General features: G+C 39.1%; 1 protein-coding gene across 44 annotated transcripts in view; it reads right to left on the bottom strand.

Moving 5' to 3' along the window:
• Nucleotides 1-27,648, bottom strand: part of LOC147369959 (uncharacterized) — a 650,726-nt gene that overhangs the window by 460,051 nt on the left and 163,027 nt on the right. For 10 of the 44 annotated variants that reach the window (XR_015168198.1, XR_015168201.1, XR_015168202.1 and 7 more), the window contains exon 1: nt 27,515-27,601. The exons of 26 other annotated variants lie outside the window; for them this stretch is intronic. Coding sequence is in view for 4 of the 18 variants with exons in the window: in XM_086413067.1 (XP_086269193.1) it covers nt 27,515-27,600 (86 nt within the window). In the remaining 14 variants the exon portion in view is untranslated. Of the gene's footprint in view, nt 1-27,429; nt 27,608-27,648 lie in introns of those variants that run through there. 8 more of the 44 variants (XR_015168223.1, XM_086413054.1, XM_086413053.1 and 5 more) reach the window with 3 other exon arrangements.

Genomic DNA, 27,648 nt, shown 5'->3' with positions numbered 1-27,648 from the left:
CTGAGTTGATTGGGTGAATTTATCTGTGACCTCATTGGTAAAATACAGTACAGAGATGTACATTTATAAGAGTATCAGGTGGGGTAGTTGTACTTGCTGTGAAATAATATTATGCATTTTTATTTCCTATAAGGATGTATACTTTTAGTTTATTGGAAGTATATAACTAATCATCGAATATACCCTGGATTCTTAACATTAGAAGATAATGTCTCAACCTAAAAAGGTGAATAAAAATTTGTTTATATTTTAGTATAATTGAAATGGAAACAGATCTACCTGACAGAGGATGTTAAGTTTCAGCATGAGGCCCATTGTCTAGAGAATCCTGGTTTATTTAGGGCCCTAGTTTACATCATAGGCGAACTGCCTCTGCAAAGCACTTCCCAAAAAATAACAGGACTGAGTCTGACCCTTGTCAACAGCTGGAAGAGCTGAGCTTTGGAGTTAATCACTGCTCAATGTCTTACTAGCTGCATAATACTGAGTACATTATTGATCTTTAAAAGTCTCAGTTTCCTCATCTGTAAGAAGGAAGTAATATCTCCTAACCTGCAAGAATGATGTCATCAACATTAGAAATAGGTTTAAAAGAATTTCAAGACAAAGATTTTTTTGGTTACTTTTGAAGTTGCTGCCTCTCATGTTTTTGTTATAACTGAAGCTGAGAAGGCAGTATTGCACAGGCCTACGTGGGGGAAGTGACTTCAAAGTTAATTAGCAAGATGTCTACAGACTATGGAGTGGCTTCCTTCCTATCTGCTTTGGCTCTCTGATCCAGGCTCTGAAACCCTGAAATTGGCTTGTTCTTTCCAGGTGGACATGATTCACCAGATGCTGATCCTTGGGGATCTACACACAAAACATTTCTTTCGTTCTGTCCCTGGGTGTCCATTGAGGCTTCCCTGCTGCTCTGGCACCTACAACAGTAGATACTGTCACTGTGCTTTATTCTCTTTTTTAGCTTTTTTCACTACTGGAAACTACACTCTAAGCTGATAGGTTAACTTGCTCATTATTTGAGTCCACCATTAAAAATATAAATTCTATGAGGGAAGACGATCTGTCTCTCTTTTTTAACCTTTTGATCCTCGGTGCCTAGAAGAGTGGCTGGAACATACAGTGATTTGATTTCAACAAATAATTTGTTAAGTGAATAAATGATTTAAATAACTGCACTCACTCTGTGCAGCTGAACATAAAACTCAGCTCTGATTCAAATACTACTAAATAATTCACTCAAACAAAAATACTATTGGGCAATGTTGATTTTACTGAACATTTTGTATGGGAAATGAAGATAGGGTTTATATTGGTACTCTTCATTAAAAATTGCCCAACCTCACTCACAACAAAAAGAATATAAATTAAAACTGCACTCAGAAGCTTGAGGAGGAGCAAAGAGAACTTCTCTGGGAGATGGGGGAGGCGGAGCGGGAAATGGAAGAGGGGACACAAAGCCCACGTGGAGAGCGGCAAGTCTTTATGCAGGAGTGAACCAGTGCGTGAGATGTTTACACACAGGGAATGATCAGTTAGGGAAATCTGTGAGGATAATGAGAGCTAGCTTCTCACTGTCAGAGAAGGGAACTAAAAAGATGCAAAGGGAGAAAACTAAAATCCATCTCGTGGTGTCAGGTAAGAATTGAAAGCATAGTATAGACTCATAATTTTTACTATAGAAGTAAATAAACAAATATAGACTTGAATATGTGTCTGTTAAGGTGGCCTAAGAACAGAGACACCCCAATAAGAAGGAGCACACCTAGCAGCAGATCGTAACTTCCATACACCACTCTCTGCTAAAAACTTCCTTGAAGAAATTAGTAATTCCAAGTCTGGGTCAGAAAAAGTACAAGCTGGCCCTGGAACATCTCTCTGAATCAGAAAACAAGGAAATGCTCACAGAATGATAGAATTAAGTCAAAAGGATAGAGGAGCCAGGTTGAAGGAACACCCACTCATCAAATCTAGGGTAATCTGACCAACAATATAAATAATGACAGTAACAGATTATGATCTATTGAATATAATAGAAACCAATGAGTTCACAGTGATATAACTAAAAGAAACAAATTAGTAAAATCAAATTCTAATACAGAAAGAGATATTTATATAATCTCAAAAGGACCCTACCACAGGACATTAGCAATTGCAAAAGGAAAAGATTAAATTTACAATGGAGAATCCTGGCAGCCACAACTTCAATCACATGACCAGAATGAACATTGTCATTAATGCAGTAACTCAAAATTATACACCATCTGATAGGTTACAATGAGAACACATCGTTGCTTCTGTGATATCCCTGCCAAAGATGCATAATCTGAGTTGAGTCAAAAGGAAACATCAGGCAAACCCAAATTAAGAGAAATTTTACAATATATCTGGCCTTTCAAGATCATGAAAGGTAAAGAAAGTGGAAGGAACCATTTCAGATTGAAAGAAGTTAAAGAGGCCGAGCAGCTAAGCACAACACATAATTCTTACTAGATATTTTTTTCTATAAAGGACACATTATGGATAATAAGCTAAACATAAATGGAATCTGAGGGTTAGATGGTAGTTATGTAGCAAAGCTAATGCCCTGAGATTGATGATTTTATTTTGGTTATAAAAACAATGTACTTGTTTGCAAAATATATACGTACGGTTTTCCAGAGTGCAGGAGTTATCATGTCAGCAACTTACTATTAAATAGGGGAAAAAAAAACTTTCCTATAAGTTTGCGATAGCTTGACATTTTTGAAAAACTGAACTTGATAAAAAAAAAAAAAAAGAAAAGCCCTAGACACCAAGATGCTATTTGTTACTTACCAGGTTTGTGAAAATCTAAAAATCTAACATACACTGCATTGGCAAGGCTTAGGAAAGACAAGGGCTTTCATTTACTTCTGTTGGGAGTATAAATTGGTACAACTCCTTAGGAGGGAAATGTAGCAAAGCTAATCAAAAATTCCAACTGCATATATGTTGTCCAATAATACCAACACTGGGAATTCTTTCTGTGGGTATGTTTGTGCTAATGCAAAATAAGCTTTATATGAAATGGCATGCTAAGTTGCTTCAGTTCAGTCATGTCCGACTCTTTGCGACCCCATGAACCACAGCATGCCAGGCCTCCTTGTCCATCACCAACTCCCGGAGTTTACCCAAACTCACGTCCATTGAGTTGGTGATGCCATCCAACCATCTCATCCTCTGCCATCCCCCTCTCCGCCTGCCCTCAATCTTTCCAAGCATCAGGGTCTTTTCAAATGAGGCAGCTCTTCGCATCAGGTGGCCAAAGTACTGGAGCTTCAGCTTCAACATCAGTCCTTCAATGAACACCCAGGACTGATCTCCTTTAGGATGGACTGGTTGAATCTCCTTGCAGTCCAAGGGACTCTCAAGAGTCTTCAACACCACAGTTCAAAAGCATCAATTTTTCAGCGTTCAGCTTTCTTTATGGTCCAAATCTCACATCCATACATGACTACTGGAAAAACCATAGCCTTGACTAGACAGACCTTTGTTGGCAAAGTAATGTCTTTGCTTTTCAATGTGCTATCTAGGTTGGTCATAACTTTCCTTCCAAGGAGTAAGTGTCTTTTAATTTCATGGCTGCAGTCACCATCTGCAGTGATTTTGGAACCCAAAAAATAAAGCCAGCCACTGTTTCCACTGTTTCCCCATCTATTTCCCACGAAGTGATGGGACCAGATGCCATGATCTTCGTTTTCTGAATATTGAGCTTTAAGCCAACTTTTTCACTCTCCACTTTCACTTTCATCAAGAGGCTCTTAAGTTCTTCTTCACTTTCTGCCATAAGGGTGGTGTAATCTGCGTATCTGAGGTTATTGATATTTCTTCCGGCAATCTTGATTTCAGCTTGTGCTTCTTCCAGCCCAGCATTTCTCATGATGTACTCTGCACAGAAGTTAAATAAGCAGGGTGACAATATACAGCCTTGACGTACTCCTTTTCCTATTTGGAACCAGTCTGTTGTTCCATGTCCTGTTCTAACTGTTGCTTCCTGACCTGCATACAGATTTCTCAAGAGGTAGGTCAGGTGGTCTGGTATTCCCATCTCTTTCAGAATTTTCCACAGTTGATTGTGATCCACACAGTCAAAGGCTTTGGCATAGTCAATAAAGCAGAAATAGATGGCTTTCTGGAATTCTCTTGCTTTTTTGATGATCCAGCGGATGTTGGCAACTTGATCTCTGGTTCCTCTGCCTTTTCTAAATCCAGCTTGAACATCTGGAAGTTCACGGTTCACGTATTGTTGAAGCCTGGCTTGGAGAATTTTGAGCATTACTTTGCTAGCGTGTGAGATGAATGCAATTGTGCGGTAGTTTGAGTGTTCTTTGGCATTGTCTTTCTTTGGGATTGGAATAAAAACTGACCTTTTCCAGTCCCATGGCCACTGCTGAGTCTTCCAAATTTGCTGGCATATTGAGTGCAGCACTTTCACAGCATCACCTTTTAGGATTTGAAATAGTTCAACTGGAATTCCACTAGCTTTGTTCATAGTGATGCTTCCTAAGGCCCACTTGACTTCACATTCCAGAATGTCTGCCTCCAGTTGCTTCGGTCGTGTACAACTCTGTGCAGCCCCATGGACTGTAGCCCCATGGAATTCTCCAAGCATGAATACAGGAGTGGTTTGAAATTCCTTTCTCCAGGGGCTCTTCCCAACCCAGGGATCAAAACTGCATCTCTTACGTCCCCTGCACTGGCAGGCAGGTTCTTTACCACTAGTGCCACCTGGGAAGCCCCAAGCCCTATATAAGTTTCCTCAAGTTATAAATTCAAACAATTAGAAATAACCCAATGTCCACAAATAGGTTAGATCAATTATGATATATCAATAAAATGGAATGCAGCAGGACAATAAAAAGAATCATAAAGTTCTCTATGTGGTGAAAAGAAAGATGTGCAAAACATATTTGTGTTATGTACGCATGCTCAGTCATGTCTTACTCTTTGTGACCCCGGGGACTGTAGCCTACCAGGCTCCACTGTCCTTGGGATTTTCCAGGCAAGAATACTGGAGTGGGTTGCCATTTCCTCCTCCAGGAGATCTTCATGTCCCAGGGATTGAACCCACATCTCCTGCATTGGCAGGTGGATTCTTTACCATTGACCCACCTGGGAATTCCATCCAAAATATATAGTACAATGAAAAAAAAAAATTAAGGTACAAAACAATAAAATAATCTATATTTGGTGTTAAAAAAAGCAGAGGAGGAAGCTAAAGATCAATATTCATATTTGCTTTTATGCATATAAAGAAATTTGCAAACTTACACTAAAAAAAAAAAAACCAATGGTTGTCTCCTGGTGGAGAAAGGGGTGAACACTAAGGGACCAGGCTATTAATGAAACTTTATGGTCCATGTTTTTATACTTTTGTTGAAACATGTGTTTCTACCTTCTATTCAAAAAATTAATTTTAAAAATCTCTTTATTGAACATGCTTGTTTTTCAATGTCTTTCTTAAACCAAGTGGCTGCTTTCCTTTACTCCCTCTCTAAAGGGCCCAACAAACTGGCTCCTCACTGCCCCCAGCATTCTTCAGAATCTCTTATTCCATTCTGCTCATAAACACTCCCAGACTCAGCCCTCTCCTTAATTCTACCTGCAAATCTGCTTACCAACTCTTTAGGGAAGTGACCAAAAACAAAGGGCTCTATGTGGAAACCCAAGTACTAACAATTATTCCCCAGTAGTTTATCAAAGCATTTTTTAAAAATACACCCATTCTTTGCTCAGGAGCAGCTCTAAGGAATGGCATTTCTTCCACCTCATGAAGAACTCACTCACCCACTAGTGGTGCCCCTCTGTCCACACAGGCAGCATTACATACCCCGTGACTTTCTCCTGCTCTCCATTTTGGGGGGCTGATATGCATAGGCCACCATCCTTCTTATCCAACACTGAACTAAGTTGCATCTGTATGTAAATAGGCCAAAGGCTCTGCCCAAATTTGGAGAAAACACTTAAGAACTAGTCAAAACTAGGATTTGGGGATTAAACTCAAGATGAGAAGGATAAACAAATCCTGTCCAAATGGGATCTAGTTTTGACATATTTTCCTGTTTCCTAATTAAAGCCAAATGTTTGAATAGATCCCAAATTACTTCTGATGAAATTCACTGCAATATTTTGCCTTTAAAAAAAAGGCAGAGGAACTTATATGTACAATTATTAATAGATTTTTTTCAGGGCATGGTCATTTTCAGTGCGGTTGTCACGGGGTATCACGAATCTCTAGCATAGATGGCCCAACGAGCTCTAGTCTCTGATGGACTGACACATTTGGTCCCTGGGCCACACATATAACAAAGACTTGTGGGAACCACAGGTGGAGAGAATCCTCTCTCACACAACTGTTCACCATTATTTTTCTCCCTGCCAAGGATACAGGGGAGCCAGGGGAAGACTCCATGATATCAAGGATAAGTTAACATCAACAGAGGAAAAAGTAAAGTCCTCTGACTTGATCACATTTCAAAACAATCCTCACCATCTCAAACATTTCAGCAGGGCTCTGAGAATCTACTGGAGGTGCTATTCCATTGGATTTCTACAAGTTGAAGTAGCTACAATTTATCCCTATTCTCTAAGTCAGGAAATGAAGACCCAGAGATGATCACTGAATCTCCCCAGATACACAGCTAGGAAGGAACAAGACTGTGACATGCCTGAATTAGGGTTACCTTCAACGATCTCAGAGTAAATCTCTGATTATTACATTTAATAATTCTATCAGTGATGGGGATTTCTAAATTCAAATGAGTTTAAAGTTTTACGAGGCTATTTAATGCCTTGAGAAGACAGTCTACAAAGGCTGGGAATTCCAGAAAATGGGAGCTAAAAAGGTTAATTTATTCTGACAGAAGGATGATTACTATAAGGTAAGATTACCTATCTCTAATTAACCTAGTCCATTATTGAATTCTTAACAAGAAAGATATGGATAGCAGAACTGTCACTCAGAAAAGAATTCAGCTCAGAAAGTCTGAAGACAGTACTACTCTGGGAATGATTATCATTATATTTGTTAGCCACTGGGAACGCTTAAAATCATCTTCATATTTAAGCCAGAACCTAAAATACTTCCCTATTCAAACCTCTCTTAAGGGGACTATGAGGTGCAAGATTAACAAATACATTTTAACATCTACTTAAATTTTTTAAATTATCTTTCAAAGGTCTTAAATGAAGATCTATTTCTTTTTTAATTGATGCTGATTCTGCTTATTATATTGAAAGCCCTTCTAATAAAAATAGTTAAACATTGTCCCTGAGCTATATTTTTGACTGACCAATGATTTAATAATAGGCCTAACTCCTCTCCTTCACTGTCACCTACCATATTCCAATAGGAAGCCAGAAAAAACAACTATAATATTATTCGTAATATTTCTGATGACTGGAAAATCTATGCTGTTTTAAACATACCTAACTAAAAATCTGAGGCACTGAAAGATCTGGTTTGCCATAACTTATGGGCTAGAGTTTGTATGTTTTTCTTATCATTGTAAACTGTAGTATCAACTAAGAATAAAGGTTACTATTTACTTTAGTTTTATAACAGAATGTTGAATTGGATTTTTCCTGTTGTCTTGAAATTAGTTATTCTCACTGAAAAGTCATAACAAAAAGGCAAAAGGATTTCATGCTTTTAAAGGCCTCTCTAACTACTAGGGTCCAAAGTCTCCCAGAGGACATCCTCAGTGGCATAGTAACCATCTCTGCTCCTGCTACCTGATATCTCAGTCCTAGGTGGGCAGAAAAATATTTCCCCTCAAGCCTCTGAAGGCCTTCCCTGGTGACTCAGTCAGTAAAGAATCCACTTGCAATGCAAGAGACCAGGGTTTGATCCCTGGGTCAGGATGATCCCCTGGAGAAGGAAATGGCAACCCACTCCAGTATTCTTGCCTGGAAATCCCATGGACAGAGGACAGAGGAGTCTGGCAGGCTACATTCCATGGGGTTACAAGAGTTGGACACAACTTAGAGACTAAACCAATACCAACCACCAAACCCCTGAAGCCAAGTGAATGAGGAATTTCAATGAAACACAGAATGTGAATGCTGGCAAGGAGGAAAGATTAAAACCTGCTTCCTGGCTGAAGACTTGCAGAGTCGGCAATCAACCTGATGCCTGCCTTCAAAGTGCAGTGAGTCCCATGAAGGAGTCTGGGGAAGAATTTGACTTGTGTCTTCTGGAATTTGGGAACATATCTGAACACCAAAGATTGTGCCTGGAGATTTTGAAGGACAAGGACTTGCTGGCTGAGCCCAGGAAAGTGGAATAAAAAGAGACTATGTTATAGAGAACTTAAAAAGAAGGTAAGGAAGTCTCCACCCTATTCCAGGTTTCCTCATCTTTCAGAGGGTGCAGAGAGGGACTTGCATGTTTGACACCTAGCGTGCATGCATGCTAAGTCGCTAAGTCGTGTCTGACTCTTTGCGACCCTGTGGACTGTATGTAGCCCACCAGACTCCTCTGTCCATGAGATTCTCCAGGCAAGAATACTGGAGTGGGTTCCCATGCCCTTCTCCAGGGGATCTTCCTGACCCAGAGATCGAACCCACGTCTCTTATGTCTCCTGCATTGGCAGGCAGGTTCTTTACCACTAGCGCCGCCTGGAAAGCCCTTGACACCTTAGGAAGGAATATAGAGAAGAGAGGAAATATGGTTGGGATGTGGATCAAAGGTAAGACTACAGGAAGACATAGGTGCTCCCTCTGGAGGTCATCCTCAGTGATGTGGTAGCCCAAGGTAAAGCTAAACAACTATAAAAATTGCACAAAGTTATGAGGAGACCACCACATCCTCAGAGGCCACAAGCAGCAACAGAATCAGGCACAGTTTTGTGGGGAGGAGCAGTCTTCATCTCTAATGGCACCCCCTGCCATCTCTCATATTCTTCCTTCCTTCCCCCACCCTCCACACAAAGGAGTTAGATGATAGCAGAGGGAATTGAAAGGATTATATTTGAATCAGATTCGAGATTGGATTTTTACACAGGAGTGAAATTAGACTGGCTTGGCTTTGTTTTTTTAATAACGGAAAGTGATGAGAAAGTTGTGGAATGTACCCAAGATATTGTCTTGGGAGAGTCTGTATAGCACTACTGGGAATTGTGATTGGAGAAAAATAAAAACATCACTGTGTTAATATCCATAAAGTACAGTCTATTCAATAAACTGTTTACACTTAAATGTTGACTTTTGAAAGTAGGCTGGGAGGGGTTGTTTTGAGAGGAAGAAGGTTACACACTGTCTCAAGAATAATGGACAATGAAAAGAACAATGATAATGAAAACAAGTCAGTTCGTAAATGTAGGGATCGTGGACAGAGATTTTAGAAAAAAAATCATACATATTTTATTTTATTGTATAAGTTGAATATAATAGTTACCTACATCTTTTCCAAAAGGGGACATTTTTATTAAAACCAACCTTGGTATTGACTTCAAAGTTTTCAAGGCACTGTTTTGTACTTTAACTTACGAGCAAGAGAACAGACTCTCATTATGTGTTTCATATCCACAGTGTACATGACAGACCTGAACCACAGAAAATGTCTAAACCTTGATTTTCAGATCCATCTATCACCTTCTACCAACTTCTCCCCTTTGTTGTTATATCTTGCTCACTGATTCACAGTCACTAAAGATGTGGGAAAGGGCAATAGTTTTCATTATTTTTATAATGTAGATTTATTTTTTGTGATTAAGAAAATAAAAGTTAAGATGTATAGAACAGTCTTTTGGACTCTGTGGGAGAGGGAGAGGGTGGGATGATTTGGGAGAATGGCACTGAAATATGTATAATATCATATATGAAACGAGTCACCAGCTTGGGGCTGGTGCACTGGGACGACCCAGAGGGATGGTATGGGGAGGGAGGAGGGAGGAGGGTTCAGGATGGGGAACACATGTATACCTGTGGCAGATTCATTTTGATATATGGCAAAACCAATACAATATTGTAAAGTTAAATAAAATAAAATTTTTAAAAAACAAAAAAGGTAAAAAAATATATATATATATTTTATGTATCATCTTCCTTTCTATATCAAATCATGCTTTATCCTATATAAATTCAATACCATGCAAGCAATCTACTACTGCTAAACATGTTTCTGGCACCATAGCATCCATTCTCTTCCTTCTCTTAACAGCACATTTGTTTTCTTTTGAGGAACTACCCGTATCCCAAATAGGGAAAGGAGGACATTAAGGCTGTATATTGTCACCCTGCCTGTTTAACTTATATGCAGAGCACATTATGCAAAATGCCAAGCTGGATAAATCACGAGCTAGAATCAAGATTGCCAGAAGAAATATCAACAACCTCAGACATGCAGATGATACCACTCTAATGGCAAAAGAGAAGAGGAACTAAAGAGCCTCTTAATGAGGATGAAAAAGGAGACTGAAAAGCGTTGCTTAAAACTCAATATTCAAAAAACAAAGATCATGGCATCCAGGTGCATTACTTCATAGAAAATAGATGAGCAAACAGTGGCAGATTTTATTTCCTTGGGCTTCAAAATCACTGCAGATGGTGACCACAGCCATGAAATTAAAAGATGCTTGCTCCTTGGAAGAAAAGCTATCATAAGCCTAGACAGCATATTAAAAAGCAGAGACATCACTTTAAGGTCCATCTAATCAAAAGCTATGGTTGTTCCAGTAGTCATGTACAGATAGGAGAGTTGGACCATAAAGAAGGCTTAGTGCAGAAGAACTGATGCGTTCAAATTGTGGAGCTGGAGAAGACTCTTGAGAGTCCCTTGGACAGCAAGGAGATGGAACCAGTCAATCCTAAAGAAAATCAACCCTGAATATTCATAGGAAAGACTGATGCTGAAGCTGAAACTCTAATACTTTGGCCACCTGATGCAAAGAGCTGACTCACTAGAAAAGACCCTGATGCTGGGAAAGACAGAGCAGAAGGAGAAGGGGGTGACAAAGAATGAGATGGTTGGATGGCATCACTGACTCAATGGACATGAGTTCGAGCAAACTCCGGGAGATAGTTAAGGACAGGGAAGTCTTGCGTGCTACAGTCCATGGAGTTGCAGAGAATCAGCCACAACTTAGCGACTGAACAACAAATACATAAAATAAATAGCTGAGACTTCCCTGGTGGTCCAGTGATTGAGAATCCGCCCTGCAATGCAGGGGACACGGGTTCAATCCCTGGTCAGGGAACTAAGATCCCACATGCTTTGGGGCATCTGAGTCTAAGAGCTGCAACTAGAGCCTCAATGCCATGCCACAACTAAGGCTCGTCAAAGCCAAAAATAAATAAATTAATTAAAAATTTAAAAAAATAGATCGCCAACAAGGACATACTATATAGCACAGGAAACTATGCTTAAAATCTTATAATAACCTATAAGGGGAAAGAATTCAAATCTACATAATCATATATATATATATATAATTGAATCACTTTGCTGTACACCTGAAACTAATATAACATTCATTGTAAATCGACTATATTTCAATAAATTTTATAAAAGAACTATTCAACATTCAATATTTATTTCCTTCATGTCAGCCTCTCTCTAGTCAGTATCTCCAACTTTCACCATGTCTTTCTATTTAACTATTTAACTGATAAAACCTGCCTTCTCCACTCCTATTACTGGGACTGCTGAGAAAATACTACAACTGACCAGGCTAGTGTCTTCATTGATGTTCAGTTTCTATTTTCGATTAGATTTGCCATACCACTCAGAAATCTTCCTGTGTTTTTGCTCATTTCAGTTCTCATTTTCTACAATGATTTTAGAACTCTCTCCACTTTACTCAAATCTCCAACTAAATCACTCCTCAACAATCTCCACACAAAGAAAGTAAAAGCCATAGGATGGAAATTCACTCCTCTTCCAGGTGGCAAACTCTCAAAGAAATCTGTATTAAACCCATTCTTCCCTCCCATTCTCTGCTGCAGTGGAAAAAGAGTTTTGTACTTTAATCCTTAAGATTATGCTCTAGATCCTATTCTTCTCTAACTTCTGAGAGAAGTAGCTTTGTCAATTATCTCTGTCTCTTCTATATCTTTAACCTCACCCTCCAAATGGGCATCTTACAAAAAACAATTCTTTCCTGAATGAGTCACCTTTCAGCTACTGTCCTTTCTCTACTCACTCACAACTAAATTAAAATCATCCTATATCTGCCCTGCTTGGGGAAGGAAGCGCATAGAAGGAGGAAACAATAGGAGCAGCTTGTGAGTCAGACCCCTCCTGGTACAGCAGGAAAACAACATCACACAAATGTCAGTCCAGTGCAGAGGCCAAGCCTGTAGGGTGAGGATACAGCTATGCAGAGGGGCAGTCTGATGCTGGATGTCTGTCTGAGACCATGCAGAAGAGAACACCTATATGAGAGAAGGGATGGCAGCGGAGAGATTCATTACATACAGGGAGAATGAATAAACAAGTAAATCTAAGAAAGCCAATGGGAGCCACGTTTCTCAGCATCAAAGGGGGGTACCGTATATGGAAAGGAAGTAAATTAGTAGAAACTCTGCGGTGCGAAATTAGAACTGATGGTATCAGTCTACATTCATGGCCAGGCAGACAGATAAAACACAAAGGTGTGTATGTACATTCCTATGTATATGCATATTTATCCTAATCTCTTCACTGAGACAGGCTTCAAGTACCATACTCCAAAAGCAAAGAGCATACCTAATGCACAGATCCTGTCTTCTAAATACTATTCTCTGCTAAAAAGACTCAGGTCTAAAATAGCTAATTCCAGAGCTAGGGGAGGGAAAGTACAAGATGAACTTGTTACTATCTTGTGCCAGAAAGAAAGTTGTCAAAAAGTGACAGAAAAATACAAGAGACACACCTGGAAGGAGTTTCCACTAGCTAAATTGGGAACAATATGAACATCAAGATAAATAATGATAGTAATGAATTAAGACTCAGTAGAACTATGAATCAGAGAAGGCAATGGCACCCCACTCCAGTACTCTTGCCTGGAAAATCCCATGGATGGAGGACCCTGGTGGGCCACAGTCCATGGGGTCGCTAAGAGTCGGACACAACTGAGTGACTTCACTTTCACGTTTCACTTCGATGCATTGGAGAAGGAAATGGCAACCCACTCCAGTATTCTTGCCTGGAGAATCCCAGGGATGGGGGAGCCTGGTGGGCTGCCGTCTATGGGGTCGCACAGAGTCGGACACGACTGAAGCAATTTAGCAGCAGCAGCAGCAGAACTATGAATAGAACTGTGGTGTTGGAGAAGACTCTTGAGAGTCCCTTAGACTGCAAGGAGATCCAACCAGTGAATTCTAAAGGTAATCAATTCTGAATATTCATTGGAAGGACTGATGCTGAAGCTGAAACTCCAACACTTTGCCCACATGATATGAAGAACTGGCTCACTGGAAAAGACCCTGATGCTGGGAAAGACTAAAGGCAGGAGGAGAAGGGGACGACAGAGGATGAGATGGCTGGATGGCATCACCGACTCAATGGACATGAGTTTGAGCCAGCTCCAGGAGATAGTGAAGGGAAGCTTGGCGTGCTGCATTCCGTGGGGTCACAAATAGTCGGACACAGCTGAGCGACTGAACAATAACAAAGAACTATAAATGTGTATATTGAAAGCTTGATGACCAATGATATACATGCAAACTCTCAAAGAACTTCCCCACAAAATATTAACTGCCCAAAGTAAAAAAAATGAATTGCTGACAATCTTGACAAACACATCCTTAATCAAGTAACCATTAGTAATGGGACAAATCAAAATTGTTTATCATCTAACAGGATTCGATGAGAAGAAAATAGCATCACTTTTGAGGTATTTCTGTCAAAATGTAATAATTTAGCCTTTTTAAACTGAACCATAGAAACATACTATTTCCTCAACTCTCTCAAGAACAGTTCGTAACTGCTTTGGTGTACTGAGAGAAGTTAATTTTTTTCATACAATAGATGCTTTAGGATGTTAGAGCTTAATTCTCTTCTAGAACCCAGAGTGGAAAAGGCCCAGAGGTACAGTCCATAAAAGAACTGATCTATAATTTCCATAATGTCAAGGTCATTAAAGACCAGGAAAAGATTGTGTTGCCACTCCGAACTGAAGGACACTAAAAAGTCATGACAACTATACACAACAGGTGATTTTGAACTGTATCTTTTTGTTCCAAAGTATGGTATTAAGACAACAAACTTGATTGGGATTTGATGGTAGTCAATGTAGAGTGTCAATGACCTGATTTCCAAAGTTGTGTTATGGTTTTTTAGGCAAAAGTCCTTACTTACAGAAAACACATACTAAAGGATTTAGGGGTAGCATACAGACAAATTACTTCCAAATGGTTCAGGAAAGAATGTCTTTGTACTTTTTTGTGCCTGGAAATTCTCTATCAATTTTTCATTGCTTCAAAACTGTAAAAATCAAAAAATTTTTAAATGAACAAATATAAAACTAAAATACAAATTCATTGTCATCCTTAGTCCTTCTCATGTTCCTCATCTCAGTGAATGACTGCACCATTCATTAATCAAGTTGACTAAGCTAGTGTCATCCTTGACTCTGCTTCCCTCAATTACATGTCCAACTAATGTCTCCCACTGAACCCACATCCAATCACACATCAGGCTCCAGTGATTCTACACCCTGAGTACATCTTGAACTTATTCATTTCTCTCTACTTCTCTGATTTCTGGCCAGCATCCTCACTCTCCTGCATTACTAAACAGTCTCCTAAAATAAGCTCAAACCTCCTCCAATGCATTTCCCACACATCAGTCTGAATTATTCTATCACTAAAACACAAATATGATCATGTTATTTTCCCTTAAAAACCCTTAGGTACTCTTTATTCCTCCTAAAGTCCAAATTCCCTATGTTATCATACATCCTGGGTTGCCCAAGTGGTTTTCATTTCTGTTGTACTGAAACAGACATTAGTGGCCTCCTTTTCATTCTCAAGTGTCCCAACCAGGACAATCAATACTGTGTGTGTGCTCAATTGTGTCCAACTCTTTGCAGAAAGTGAAAAGGAATTAAAGAGCATTTTGATGAAGGTCAAAGAGTACAGTGAAAAAGCTGCCTTAAAACTCAACATTCAAAAAACGAAGATCTTGGCATCTGATTCCATCACTCCATGGCAAATAGATGGGGAAAATATGGGAACAGTGACAGACTTTATTTTCTTGGGCTCCAAAATCACCGTGGACAGTGACTGCAGTCATGAAATTAAAAGACACTTGCTCCTTGGAAGAAAAGCTATCACAAACCTAGACAGCATATTAAAAAGCAGAGACATCACTTTGGCAACAAAGGTCCGATAGTCAAAGCTATGGTTTTTCTAATAGTCATGTATGGATGGGAGAGTTGGACCATAAAGAAGAAAAGGCTGAGTGCTGAAGAACTGATGCTTTCAAATTGTGGTGCTGGAGAAGAATCCTGAGAGTCCCTTAGACTGCAAGGAGATTAAAGCAGTCAATCCTGGAGGAAATCAACTCTGAATATTCATTGGAAGGACTGATGCTGAAGCTCCAATACTTTGACTACCTGATGCAAAGAGCTACTCATTGGAAAAGATGCTGATGCTGGGCAACACTGAAGGCAGGAGAAGTGGATGACAGAAGATGATATGGTTAGATAGCATCACTGACTCAATGGACATGAGTTTGAGCAAGTTTTGGGAGACAGTGAAGGACAGGGAAGCCTGGCGTGCTGCAGTCCATGGGGTTGCACAGAGACAGACACAAGTTAGCACTGAACAACTGTATTGGCAGGTGAGTTCTTTATCACTAGCGCCACCTAGGAAGCCCCAACAATGACAGACATAACACGGATCTGGCCTCTGTTTACTTCTGTAGCCTGATGATCATTAAGCACTTGCCCAATTTTCCTCTCCTTGCTAGTGAATCTCAACTCTTCTGGAAAGTTCTGCCTAAGCACTGGATCAGAATTCACTACCTTTGCTAAACGCTCCCTTCAGTTCAGTTCAGTTCAGTCGCTCAGTCCTGTCCAACTCTTTGCAACCCCATGAATCACAGCACGCCAGGCCTCCCTGTCCATCACCAACTCCCGGAGTTCACTCAGACTCATGTCCATCGAGTTGGTGATGCCATCCAGCCATCTCATCCTCTGTCATCCCCTTCTCCTCCTACCCCCAATCCCTCCCAGCATCAGACTCTTTCCAATGAGTCAACTCTTTGCATGAGGTGACCAAAGTATTAAGAGTTTCAGCTTTAGCATCAGTCCTTCCAATGAACACCCATGACTGATCTCCTTTAGAATGGACTGGTTGGATCTCCTTGCACTCCAAGGGACTCTCACGAGTCTTCTCCAACACCACAGTTCAAAAGCATCAATTCTTCAGCACTCAGCTTTCTTCACAGTCCAACTCTCACATCCATACATGACCACTGGAAAAACCATAGCCTTGACTAGATGGACCTTTGTTGGCAAAGTAGTATCTCTGCTTTTGAACATGCTATCTAGGTTGGTCATAAATTTCCTTCCAAGGAGTAAGCGTCTTTTAATTTCATGCCTACAATCACCATCTGCAGTGATTTTGGAGCCCAGAAAAATAAAGTCTGACACTGTTTCCACTGTTTCTCCATCTATTTCCCATGAAGTGATGGGACCAGATGCCATGATCTTCGTTTTCTGAATGTTGAGCTTTAAGCCAACTTTTTCACTCTCCTCTTTCACTTTCATCAAGAGGTTCTTTAGTTCCTCTTCACTTTCTGCCATAAGGGTAGTATCATCTGCATATCTGAGGTTATTGATATTCCTCCCGGCAATCTTGATTCCAGCTTGTGCTCCTTCCAGCCCAGCGATTCTCATGATGTACTCTGCATATAAGTTAAATAAGCTCCCTAAAACTATACTGGAGAAGGCAATGGCACCCCACTCCAGTACTCTTGCCTGGAAAATCCCATGGATGGGGGAGCCTGGTAGGCTGTAGTCCATGGGGTCGCTAAGAGCCGGTCACGACTGAGTGACTTCACTTTCACTTTTCATATTCATGCATTGGAGAAGGAAATGGCAACCCACTCCAGTGTTCTTCCCTGGAGAATCCCAGGGACAGGGGAGCCTGGTGGGCTGCCATCTATGGGGTCGCGCAGAGTAGGACACAACTGAAGCGACTTAGCGGCAGCAGCAGCAACACTATACTAATCCTATTAGCAACTCTTTCTATTGCATACATGTCTAGTATACCTATTTGTTTGTATTACCTCTTAAGCTGTATTTCTGTACAGATAACTCTGCTCCTGAGAGTGCGACCTTGAGCAAGTTACTCTTGGGCAAGATTATTTCTTAACACAAATATAACAAGTCTCTATGATAAAGTTCTCTTTAATTTATTTTTTTAAAGAAAACACATGTCCTTTCAGAAAGTTATCTTCTGGGAAATGAGATAACACCAAAAATGATTAGCTCTTCTCAGGGAGGGGATATTTCTTTCCTCTCTGTTCTAGTGAGTATAGACAAGTTCCCATAGCAAATTCTTCATATATGTAGTATAGCAAATATAGTGCATATATATACTTTAAACATATCTGGGGGCAAAATGTATAAATTTGTGGAAAACAATGTCTTCAATCACGTAAAGAGTTGTTTATTAATAACTAAACATTATTTTGGGAAAGAAAGCCCTACTGAAATAAAAAAGAATAATTCAACAACAACAATTAATGAGTCCTATACTGACAGATTAAACACTGAATATGACATTTAAAAGCCTTTTGGATTTAATTAACTGTGAAGAAAAATATGTAGGTATTTTGAAACTATCTTATAGTGTGTCTTTTATAATTTTTAAGCTAAAAATTATGGCTTCTAGAAGTGAAAATTCAGAATTACAAGACTATATATTTCTACTCACTGAATATACTAAGTTTAACTGTCATTGTTTTATCTTTGTTAATTGTACAATTTAATCATAGATACCCTTTGTTTAGTAAAGTATATAAGATAATACAGTAACCACATCCCTAAAGCTTTTCTTTTCATTATTAAAGGAAAGTAATTCATATTATCAGAGTTAAATTTATACAAACAAATTTAACCCACAGCACTAACCATTGCTCAAGCTTTCTGGTATCTTGCGAATATCTGGAATGTTACATCTTGAGTCATAAATGCATAAATATCTGCTTCTCATAGCAAATATTACATAATATTCCACCTAATTATTTCACATTTTTAAAAATAAAAACGTATTTAAAAATATAGTTGACCCTTGAGCAACATGGGTTTGAACTGCATGGATATGAGGACTTTTTTCACCGAATATATACTATAGGACTAGGCAATCTGAGTTTGTCTGGGGTTGGTTGAATCAGAGGCCACAGAATCTTGGATTTGGAGAAACCTAGGAAATGCAGGGAGAAGGCGATGGCACCCCACTCCAGTACTCTTGCCTGGAAAATCCCATGGACGGAGGACCCTGGTGGGCTGCAGTCCATGGGGTCGCTAAGAGTCAGACACGACTGAGGGACTTCACTTTCACTTTTCACTTTCATGATTGGAGAAGGAAATGGTGACCCACTCCAGTGTTCTTGCCTGGAGAATCCCAGGGACAGAGGAGCCTGGTGGGCTGCTGTCTATGGGGTCGCACTGAGTCAGACACGACTGACACGACTTAGCAGCAGCAGCAGCAGGAAATGCAGGGCTGACTGCAAAGTTACACACAGATTATATGCACAGGGGAGGGGGGGGGTTGTTGTCTGTAGCCCTAAAGGTCAAGGGTCAACAGTATATGTAAAATCATTTTAAAATAATATGTATTTTTAACAACTAGGGTTTCACATAACTGTTGAATTTACCAAAGCTATGAATAAGTGTTGGTCTTCAGAAGTGCTTTTAGTGATTTTAATTTCTAAGAGATATCATCTCTACATAACCTAAATATATGTAGCAAATAAAGTACCATATAATTGAAACCTTTGAAATAAACCTATTGCCTACTTGCAAATCTGTTCAGAATACTTTATTAAATGTCAGCTGTGAAACTGTGTCAAGAATACAGGTAAACAATATTACAAGTTTCATTTAACCTCCCTAAATTTTTACAATCTGGTATTTTGCTCTCTGCTATGGCACACAACTGCATTTTTCCTAAGCAATCAAAAGCAAGCTGGAAGACTCTTTGTTCCTCAGTTGTAAATAATGTAATATAACTAGAAAAATGTCCTGAGGATATACTATTAATCATCATATTTTAATATGATTATTATAGTCACAAAACTTTAGCAAAGACTCGTAATCCTTACTTGCTTTAACTGGTATTGGGTCATACATCATGATAGTGACCTTGTGGCAATCAGCATATATTTAGAAAATGATGGTTTGAAACTTATTTTTAATTCTTCAGTCTTATGTGGTTGTCTGGAAAAACTTCCCATAAGAGTCTACAATCTTACAACGGAAAACTGCTTAAAGATAATACTCCATTATCAATTTATCACATATCAGTAAATATTTATTGAGTGTTTATCATGTGCCAGGCACTGTGCTAAGTGCTGGAGATATAAAAATTACTAACACTTGAGCACTAGATAAGACATGAAGTGTGCCCTTGAGAGGCCTGGAGCACTGCAGAAGAGATAATTAATGTACAAACTATATAAAAAATTGTTAAGGAATAGTGTTTTTATAAGGTGTTGTGTACAAAGAAGAGAAATACATATTCCAAGCAGGCGGAGGAGAGGATGGTGACAGGAGCCTTCTTGGAGGAGGAACGGATAAATAAGCCCGCTGACTTGCTTGCAGTACGGCCTAGTAACTAAGCATGGGTTCAAATCCTAGCATCATCTTTTACCAGCTGTATAAGTTTGGACAACTTACTTTATCATCCCAACCTTGTTTCCTTATCAAATGGATGTAATAGTATTTACCTCATCGGGCTGTTAGGAGGACCAAATAAGAGTAGAAAGCACTTAAGATGTACTTGTATTCTGGTTGTCATAATCTCTTTCTCACACCCCACTCAGCATACAGCCTGGGGGTTTCTAGACTTCTTGGCCAATGTACTCATGTCCCACACACCTATCAAAGAAAAACCTACTCCATCGTCACCCGTCTTCTGGTGTCAGCCAGGCTTTCCAGTCTCCTGAAAAGCTGGCCTGACTTGCGGTCATTACCAGACATACCTGTACCACGTTCATTCTTTGAACATGAGTCTGACCGCTGACGCATCTCTGGACTACCTGTCCACCACCACTTTCCTCTCCTTCACTGTTCCCCATATTCACCAGGGGACACATCTCGTGGCCTTCACCCCCACACTGCTCTCTGGTGGGTATTTCTTACCAGTGTTTTGGAAATTTTTATGCATTTCACTTTATCAGCTTTGCCCTCTTAACTATTAGCCACCATGTCTCCAAGCCAGTAGCCAATATTTATTTCATTTGGAGTTATCATTATTGCAGAGACAGAAAAAAAAAAATGTGATTTGAAGGCAAAATCATCAAGGTTTGTGAGGCTGAGGAATGCTAGTGCTAGAAAAAGAGTAACAGCTGGGCCTTTTGTTCTTTCCTACATTATTCTCTTTAGGATCATAACTCTTTTTTACAATCCAGGCTAATAATCTCCCACTGGCCACGCATCTATCAAGTGACTTTTTCTAAAAGATTTTCTCCTCTATTTGCAGAAAGACCTATGGGAGCAGCAGGGCTCAATTCAATTCTTCTTACACATTCACCTTTTTGAGACCTTTTACCAAATTTCACCAAAAAAAATTCAAATGATAGCAGGAAATAATAATAATAAATAACAAATTAAAGTTAAAAGACATTTTCCTATTCAAGTGATTCATGGAAGAAATAAAGTGTTCCTTATTCTAAGAGTGCAAAACATATGATGAGGTATTATAACTATTGAGCAAAAGGCTATCTGGCAGCTTCCCAAGTGGTGCAGTGGTAAAGAACCCGCCTGCCAATGCAGGAGACATGAGAGATGCGGGTTCAATCCCTGGGGTGGGAAGAGTCCCTGGAGAAAAAAATGACAACCTGCTCCAATATTCTTGTCTAGAAATTTTCACAAAAAGAGGAATCTGGTGGGCTACAGTCCATGGTATCACAAAGAGCCAGACACGACTGAGCACACACAATCACACAAAAGGGTATCCACTCTAGCTTCCCAATTTTGTTTTTAACCTATACCTTACAAAATTGTTGTGGCTTTATCAAAGCATTACTATTAGCATACTTTCTAAAGACCAAGACAGACTATATTATTTTAATTTGTAAATTAGCTAGAATTTAATTCTGTTCCTCGCTTTGGATACTTCACTCCTGGCATCTTTACAACAACGTGTATCCACCATGCCAACAAAATCCTTCATGTACGTTTCAAAGTCCAAAATATTTTTTTAATCAGATATCCTGCAGCAAAATAATCAGAAATTCTTAAATGACCACAAAATGTTACAAGTTGAGTCAGAAAATTATAGTCGCCTCATGTTTCCACTGAAATGTACTAATTTAAGAAGTTTATCCATGAACTAAAAAAGCCATTTAGGTTACAAAAACGAATATAACGCTAATTGCTGATGATCCACATATGAATTTACTAGGTCATAGATTGAATGTGTAATTTTAAGGTTTAGCTATCACCTAAACTGTTTCCTGACCCTGAAATAAAAAGTCACTTGAAATTCTTAAAATTCTGGAGACAGTGAGTGCTCAGGAAACTTCTAAACTTAAATCGCCCCTTCTCCTCACAGCTTTTCACACTGAATACGTCCTTCATCACAACTATTTCTTCAATGTGGTAGCAAGTAAAATTCCTCAACAACAGAAATGACAGTAACATGAAAACCGAGCTGATTATAGATGGGTGAGGAGCAAGAATTCTCTCTTATAGCTTTTAAATTATGATAATAATAATTAACAGTAAATAAAACAGAAGGCAAACCTTTGGAAAATGCTTCCATTAAACAGTATTGAGAAGATAGTGGCAGTAAGTAACAAGTTTGGGTTTTTTTTTTAATCGTTCATAATGATCCTCTACATTAAAAGAAAAATATATAGATAACTAGAAAGGGAAAATACTTCAAGTAAGATACTGAATATGAAATCCTAGTTGGCCCAATATGAATTTGATGTAAAAAAATGGAGAACTGGTTCCTTTCAGTTAATACTTTGCCACTAAAACTCAACATCGATCAGAAAATATTAGTTATTATAATTAGAATTCTTTTATCCTCATTACATAATGATGTGCCTGGTCAAAAATCATAAAATAGTTCAGAAAAGAAATTTACCATTTCTGATCCTTCTTCTAGGTCTGATGCCACATGAGCCTGGATGAATAAACTTTTTCAACTCATCTAATTTAGCAAGCAAGCAGACTATACTCTTGGAGCCACTAATCAAATAAATCTGTTGTCAAAATATTCTACTGGACTCAACAACAAAAATACAACCTGATTTAAAAAATGGGCAGAGGATCTAAATAGATATTTTTCCAAAGAAGACATACAGATGGCCAACAGTCAGATGAAAAGATGTTCAACAACACTATCAAGAAATGCAAACAAAAACCACAATGAGGTATCACCTCACACCTGTCAGTATGGCTATTATCAAAGAGACACAAAATAACAAATGTTATAGAGGACACAGAGCAAAGGGAAACCTCACACACTATGGTGGAACTCTAAACTGGTGCAGCCACAGTGGAAAACAGGAGCGAGATTCCTCAAAAAAACTAAGAATAGGACTACTGTATGACTCAGCTATTCTACTTCTGGGTAGCTACTTGAAGAACCACTAACTTGAAAACATACGTGTACCCTGATGTTCACTGCAGCATTGTTTATAATAGCCAAAATATGAATACAACCTAAGTGTCCATAGATGGATGAATGGATGAAGGTGTGTTATACATACAAAGTGTATAATTAGCTAAATGAGAATGAATTCAGCCATCTGCAATGACAGAGAATATCATGTTCCCCATCTGAACGAACCTGGAGAATATTACACTAAATGAAATGTGTGCTGAGCGTGCTCAGCCGTGTCCGACTCTTTGTGACCCCATGCACTGGAGCCCACCGGGCCCCTCTGTCCTTGGGATTCTCTAGGCAAGAATACTGGAGTGGGCTGCCATTTCTTTCTCCAGGGGATCTTCCCAACCCAAGGAGCAAACCTGCATCTCCTGCAAGTCTCCTGCATTAGCAGGAAGGTTCTTTACCACTGAGCCACCTGGGAAGTCAAGTGAAATAAGTCAAACGAAGAAAGAGAAATATCTTACAGTTTTACTCATATGTGGAGCATAAAACAAAAAAACAAGTGAACAAAAAAATTAAACAAAAATAAACTCAGACACAAAGATCAGATCTGATCTTACCAAAGGGGAAGGGAGTTGGAGGGTGGGTAAGAAAAGGGAAGGGAATGGTGATGAATGGTAACTAGACTTGTGGTGCAAATTATTTTGTAGTGTGCAAACATGTTGAATTACAATGCTGTATACCTAACACTTGGAGAAGGAAAGTGCAACCCACTCCAGTACTCTTGCCTGGAAAATCCCATGGACAGAGAAGCCTGGTAGGCTACAATCTGTGGGGTCGCAAAGAGTCGGACACAACTGAGCAACTTCACTTTCTTTCTTTATTTTCTTTCCATACCTAACACTTATGTTCCTTCTTTTTAAAGTTTAAAAATTGTGCTTGATAAGCAGCACTGTAATTGCTTAACTGGTAATGTTTTTTTTTTCGATGTACAGCTAGATGGAAATGTACCAAAATGGTAACAGTGGCATCTCTGGGTGAATAGAATACTTATGAATGATTTTACATTAAATCAAAAATAAGATTAAATGGCATTCACATAATACATATCACACTATTTCTTAATGATGGCAAACAGAAACCAAATTTGGTACTGAACTTTATCACAAAATCCACAAGACATCAAAACATTTATTAAGTAAAAAGAATGTATTAAACATACCATATAATATAAAAAGCAAGTCTTACTCATTTTGCTAATACTACGTATAGCAAATCTTACCTCTAATCTCCACATCAAAGTCAAATTTGTTGCAGCCTGAAGATGTTAAAGTTAAGCCACAGCTGCAAAATCTTGAAATGCAGAGTTAAGACTCAAAAAACAAACAAACAAAATCTCCCTTAGTTCTACAGCACTGAAGCCTGTCAGGTGTTAGTTAAAATAAGGAGTAAGCATGGAAGGAGTAAGCATGGACTTCCTATTTCTCCTTAAGAAACAGGTTCTGACGGCTGATACAGTTTTTCTTACAACCACAACACAAGACTTTCGGTTGAGATGCCTTGCTTTTAATGATACTCAGCATTTTCATATTATACATGGAAAACTCCAGACTCTGCAGTAATTTTGACATATGGCCTCAATATTATATCTTAAAAGCAACTGTCATTTGTCTATTATTGACAGAGTTGTTGAGCTTGAGTTTCAAACTTTACATAGTAAGGTGGAATAGCCAAGGAATTTAAAATCCAAGAAGGGACTTCGCTGGTGGTCCAGTGGTTAAGACTCCATGCTTCCAATGCAGGGCACATGGGTTCAATCCCTGGTCAGGGAACTAAGATCCCATATGCCATGAAGCCAGGCAAAAAAAAAAAAAAAAATCCAAGAAACAAATACCTTAAGAAGAGATTCCTATACAATTTCTGAAGAATCTATAAAAAGGGGAGGAGGAACTGGTTATTCTGCCTAGTCAGAATTTTATTCAGCTGTTCCGAGTGAATCTAGTAGAGGGGTTAGAGGAAGAGAAAGAAGGCAACACAGCAGTGGGATGTCTTTCTGGGCCCAGAAAAGCCGCCTGTAACTCTATTTTGGCAACAGTGAGACAAGTTAACAATGCGAACAGAAGATGTACTTGACAGGAGTATAGAGAGTTAGAAGAGTAGATGGCATATGAGATGTTGGCAGGGGTGCAGTAGGAAAGAGTCTTGATGGTAAAGATGAATAGCTTAAATGTAACACAAAATACAATTAGGGCCCAGTGCAGCAAGTCCAGAAGCCTGAGACAATGGCTACAGGACAACATTTCAAGCTGTCCAAAGGGTAGATATTGAGATAAGGGGTCTTAAAAGGGGGAGGTTATAAGTCAGGAGGCAAAACATTTAAAACTTGGTCCAAGTGTTTTCACAGAAATGAAAACACAAGCAGGGATTAAGAGGTGCCAGTGGTGTTCATTTGTTGTTTGTTCCCGATGGTTTTATAGCTTGAATACACAGGAGGAGGAAAACAAAACGCAAAAAGTAAACTCAAGCTTAGGTGGTTAAGAAATAATCACATGACTGAATCCACAGAGAAGAGTGGTTATAATTAGGGTAAGTGAGTAGGATCTTGAGTCAAAGTGATAGGAATTTCTTGGCAACTTGTCAGTTACTAAAGTGTTTAGGAAGACATTGTAAAAAGAAAACAGAGAGAAGTAGAAAAATAATGACGAGAATGATTTATAATATCCTAAAAGCTTCAACAGAAGGAATCATGTAATATAATGACAGGATTGAATCATTTAATGGGCTAAAAAATTTTCCCAAAATACAAGTAAATCTCTTCAGAATTCTTTTTGGTTAAATGGAATTCTAGTTGTCTTAAACAGCTGACTTATTTTTTCAGAAATAAGTTATACTCCATCTTACTAAAGAGATTTTAGTAAAGAGTAAAGAGGTTTTAGTAAAGGAGAAATTTAACTAAAAAATTCTGAAGAATTCAACCATTGCTCACTGGCCCTTAATAATTTAAAATAACTTTGGTAGTAAAGGCCTCACCATAAACGTCACTTTTAAATCCATGCCCGAAGTCACCTGAACACTAGATATATAGTTTGACCTTACTGCTAAGCTAACACAAATTCACCACTTTCACCACTAGGTGGCAAGAAAAACCCAAATAGCACCAGTTATCAAGGGCAGTACAAGATCCCAAGTATTTGAACAGCTAGAAAAGCCACCAGGTGTCATCCAAGAGGGAAAAAAGACTATTCCCACTCACCACCACTGAAATACACCAATTCATAGTTTTAAGCAAAACCATCTAAGCTCCATCAGAGATAAATGTCCAGCCCATTAACTGTCAAAATAGTTTGCATATTTATATTCCATGTAAGCAATTTATATAATGCTCTTGACTCCAAAATACTGCCTTTCAACTAAAGGCAACAAATAATACTTAGTTTCTGGATTTTAAAAAAAAAAACAGCAAGACTAATGAGCTCAACGGGTCATGATTTAGAACTTCATCCTATCTGAATACACTGCACAAAATAATTTAAAGCAGTTTACACACAGTCAAAAATCTTCCAAAGAATATTTGGTTATGTATACATAATTTGAGATTCATATTCTTTTCTCCCCATTTCTCTCTTACAGGTAATTTCATTGATTCCATACAATCTAGATGATTTTATGCTGTTAAACCTTGCTTCCCAGTGTGATACAGGAAAGCACTCCAATTTGTTAGCAAAACATTCTCAATAAAGAGACAAATGTACTTGTCCTTAAGATAGATGTATTATGTGAATTATTATGTTGAACTGTCCAAAGCTGAAAATCAAAATTAAACCTTCACAGAATTAAGTCCTAGTTATATAACAAATCATTCTTTTTTAAAAACCATCCTCTGGGCTTCACTAACTTCTAACAATGATTTTTCAATGCTGCTGTAAACATTATGTCAGCTAAAACACTATGTCATGCTGCTTTTATAAGGTGGTACATTTTTAGGCCAAATCCTATTCTTAACCCTCTGGACACAGGAGTTACAATCATGTCATACCCTGCAAATCTAGCTGTAGGTGGTGTCTCAAAAAAAGGATGGCTTCTTCCTTCAAGGAAGTAGTCAAACTTTTTTCCCCTGGTGTCATCAAGCAAACATCTTGGTTGTTTTTCATTGCTATCGAATTAAGAGATGGAAGAGAAAGCAGTGGAGGAGAAAGCAAAATATAATGATTAAATTATAGATGCTTCTTTTCCTTGCTCCTTATTGCAATCTCTTAAGGTCTCGACTGGGTCATTTCCACCCTGCCTACAAGGCACTGGTCTTTAAAAAAAAAAAAAAAACCCAAGCCAAGAATGCTCTTGTCTACTGAACATTATCTCTTCTCTGGTTTTTATTACATTTTCTTTTGAAATTCGTTAAGATTATGCTCAGCGACCAGCCCTTGCCCAACCGGTTTCTCCCCTTCCCCCATCTCTCTACACACATCACTTTTTCCTCCTCCCATCCAGGCAAGTGGGCAAAACCCTGCAGGGCCGGGAACGCACGCTTCGGGCCGGTCACTCAGCAGTTTTATCCTTACTGGCCTTGGCAAACAGCTCCCCCCCAAAACCTTGTTCCCCTGTGGCCCCCTCGGCCATCATCTTTCTACTAGAGTGTGCTCAATTAGGGACTCCGGCTAGCACATCGAGAGTTTACGGTAGCCTGCCTACCAATAGGAGGCCACAATGCAGAGAAGTCTGGTTCAGCCTCCCGGCAGCCCCAGTGTCGTCCTCCCGTGGCTTACACCTACTGTACCCGCGAGCGAGCAAACGAGCCAGGGAGCGAGCCGGGCGCGGGAGGGGGCGCGCTGGGAGGGCCGACAGCAGCCGCGGCGTGCGCATGCGCACCGGGGTTGTTTTTCACAAAGCTCCTCTTAAAGTGAGCTGGCA

The sequence above is a fragment of the Bos grunniens genome, chromosome 7, assembly GCF_055505025.1.
Source record: "Bos grunniens cultivar Pamir isolate PY7600 chromosome 7, Bosgru_T2T1.0, whole genome shotgun sequence".
NCBI classification, from domain to species: Eukaryota; Metazoa; Chordata; class Mammalia; order Artiodactyla; family Bovidae; genus Bos; species Bos grunniens.
This window is presented reverse-complemented; position numbering and strand designations above follow the sequence as displayed.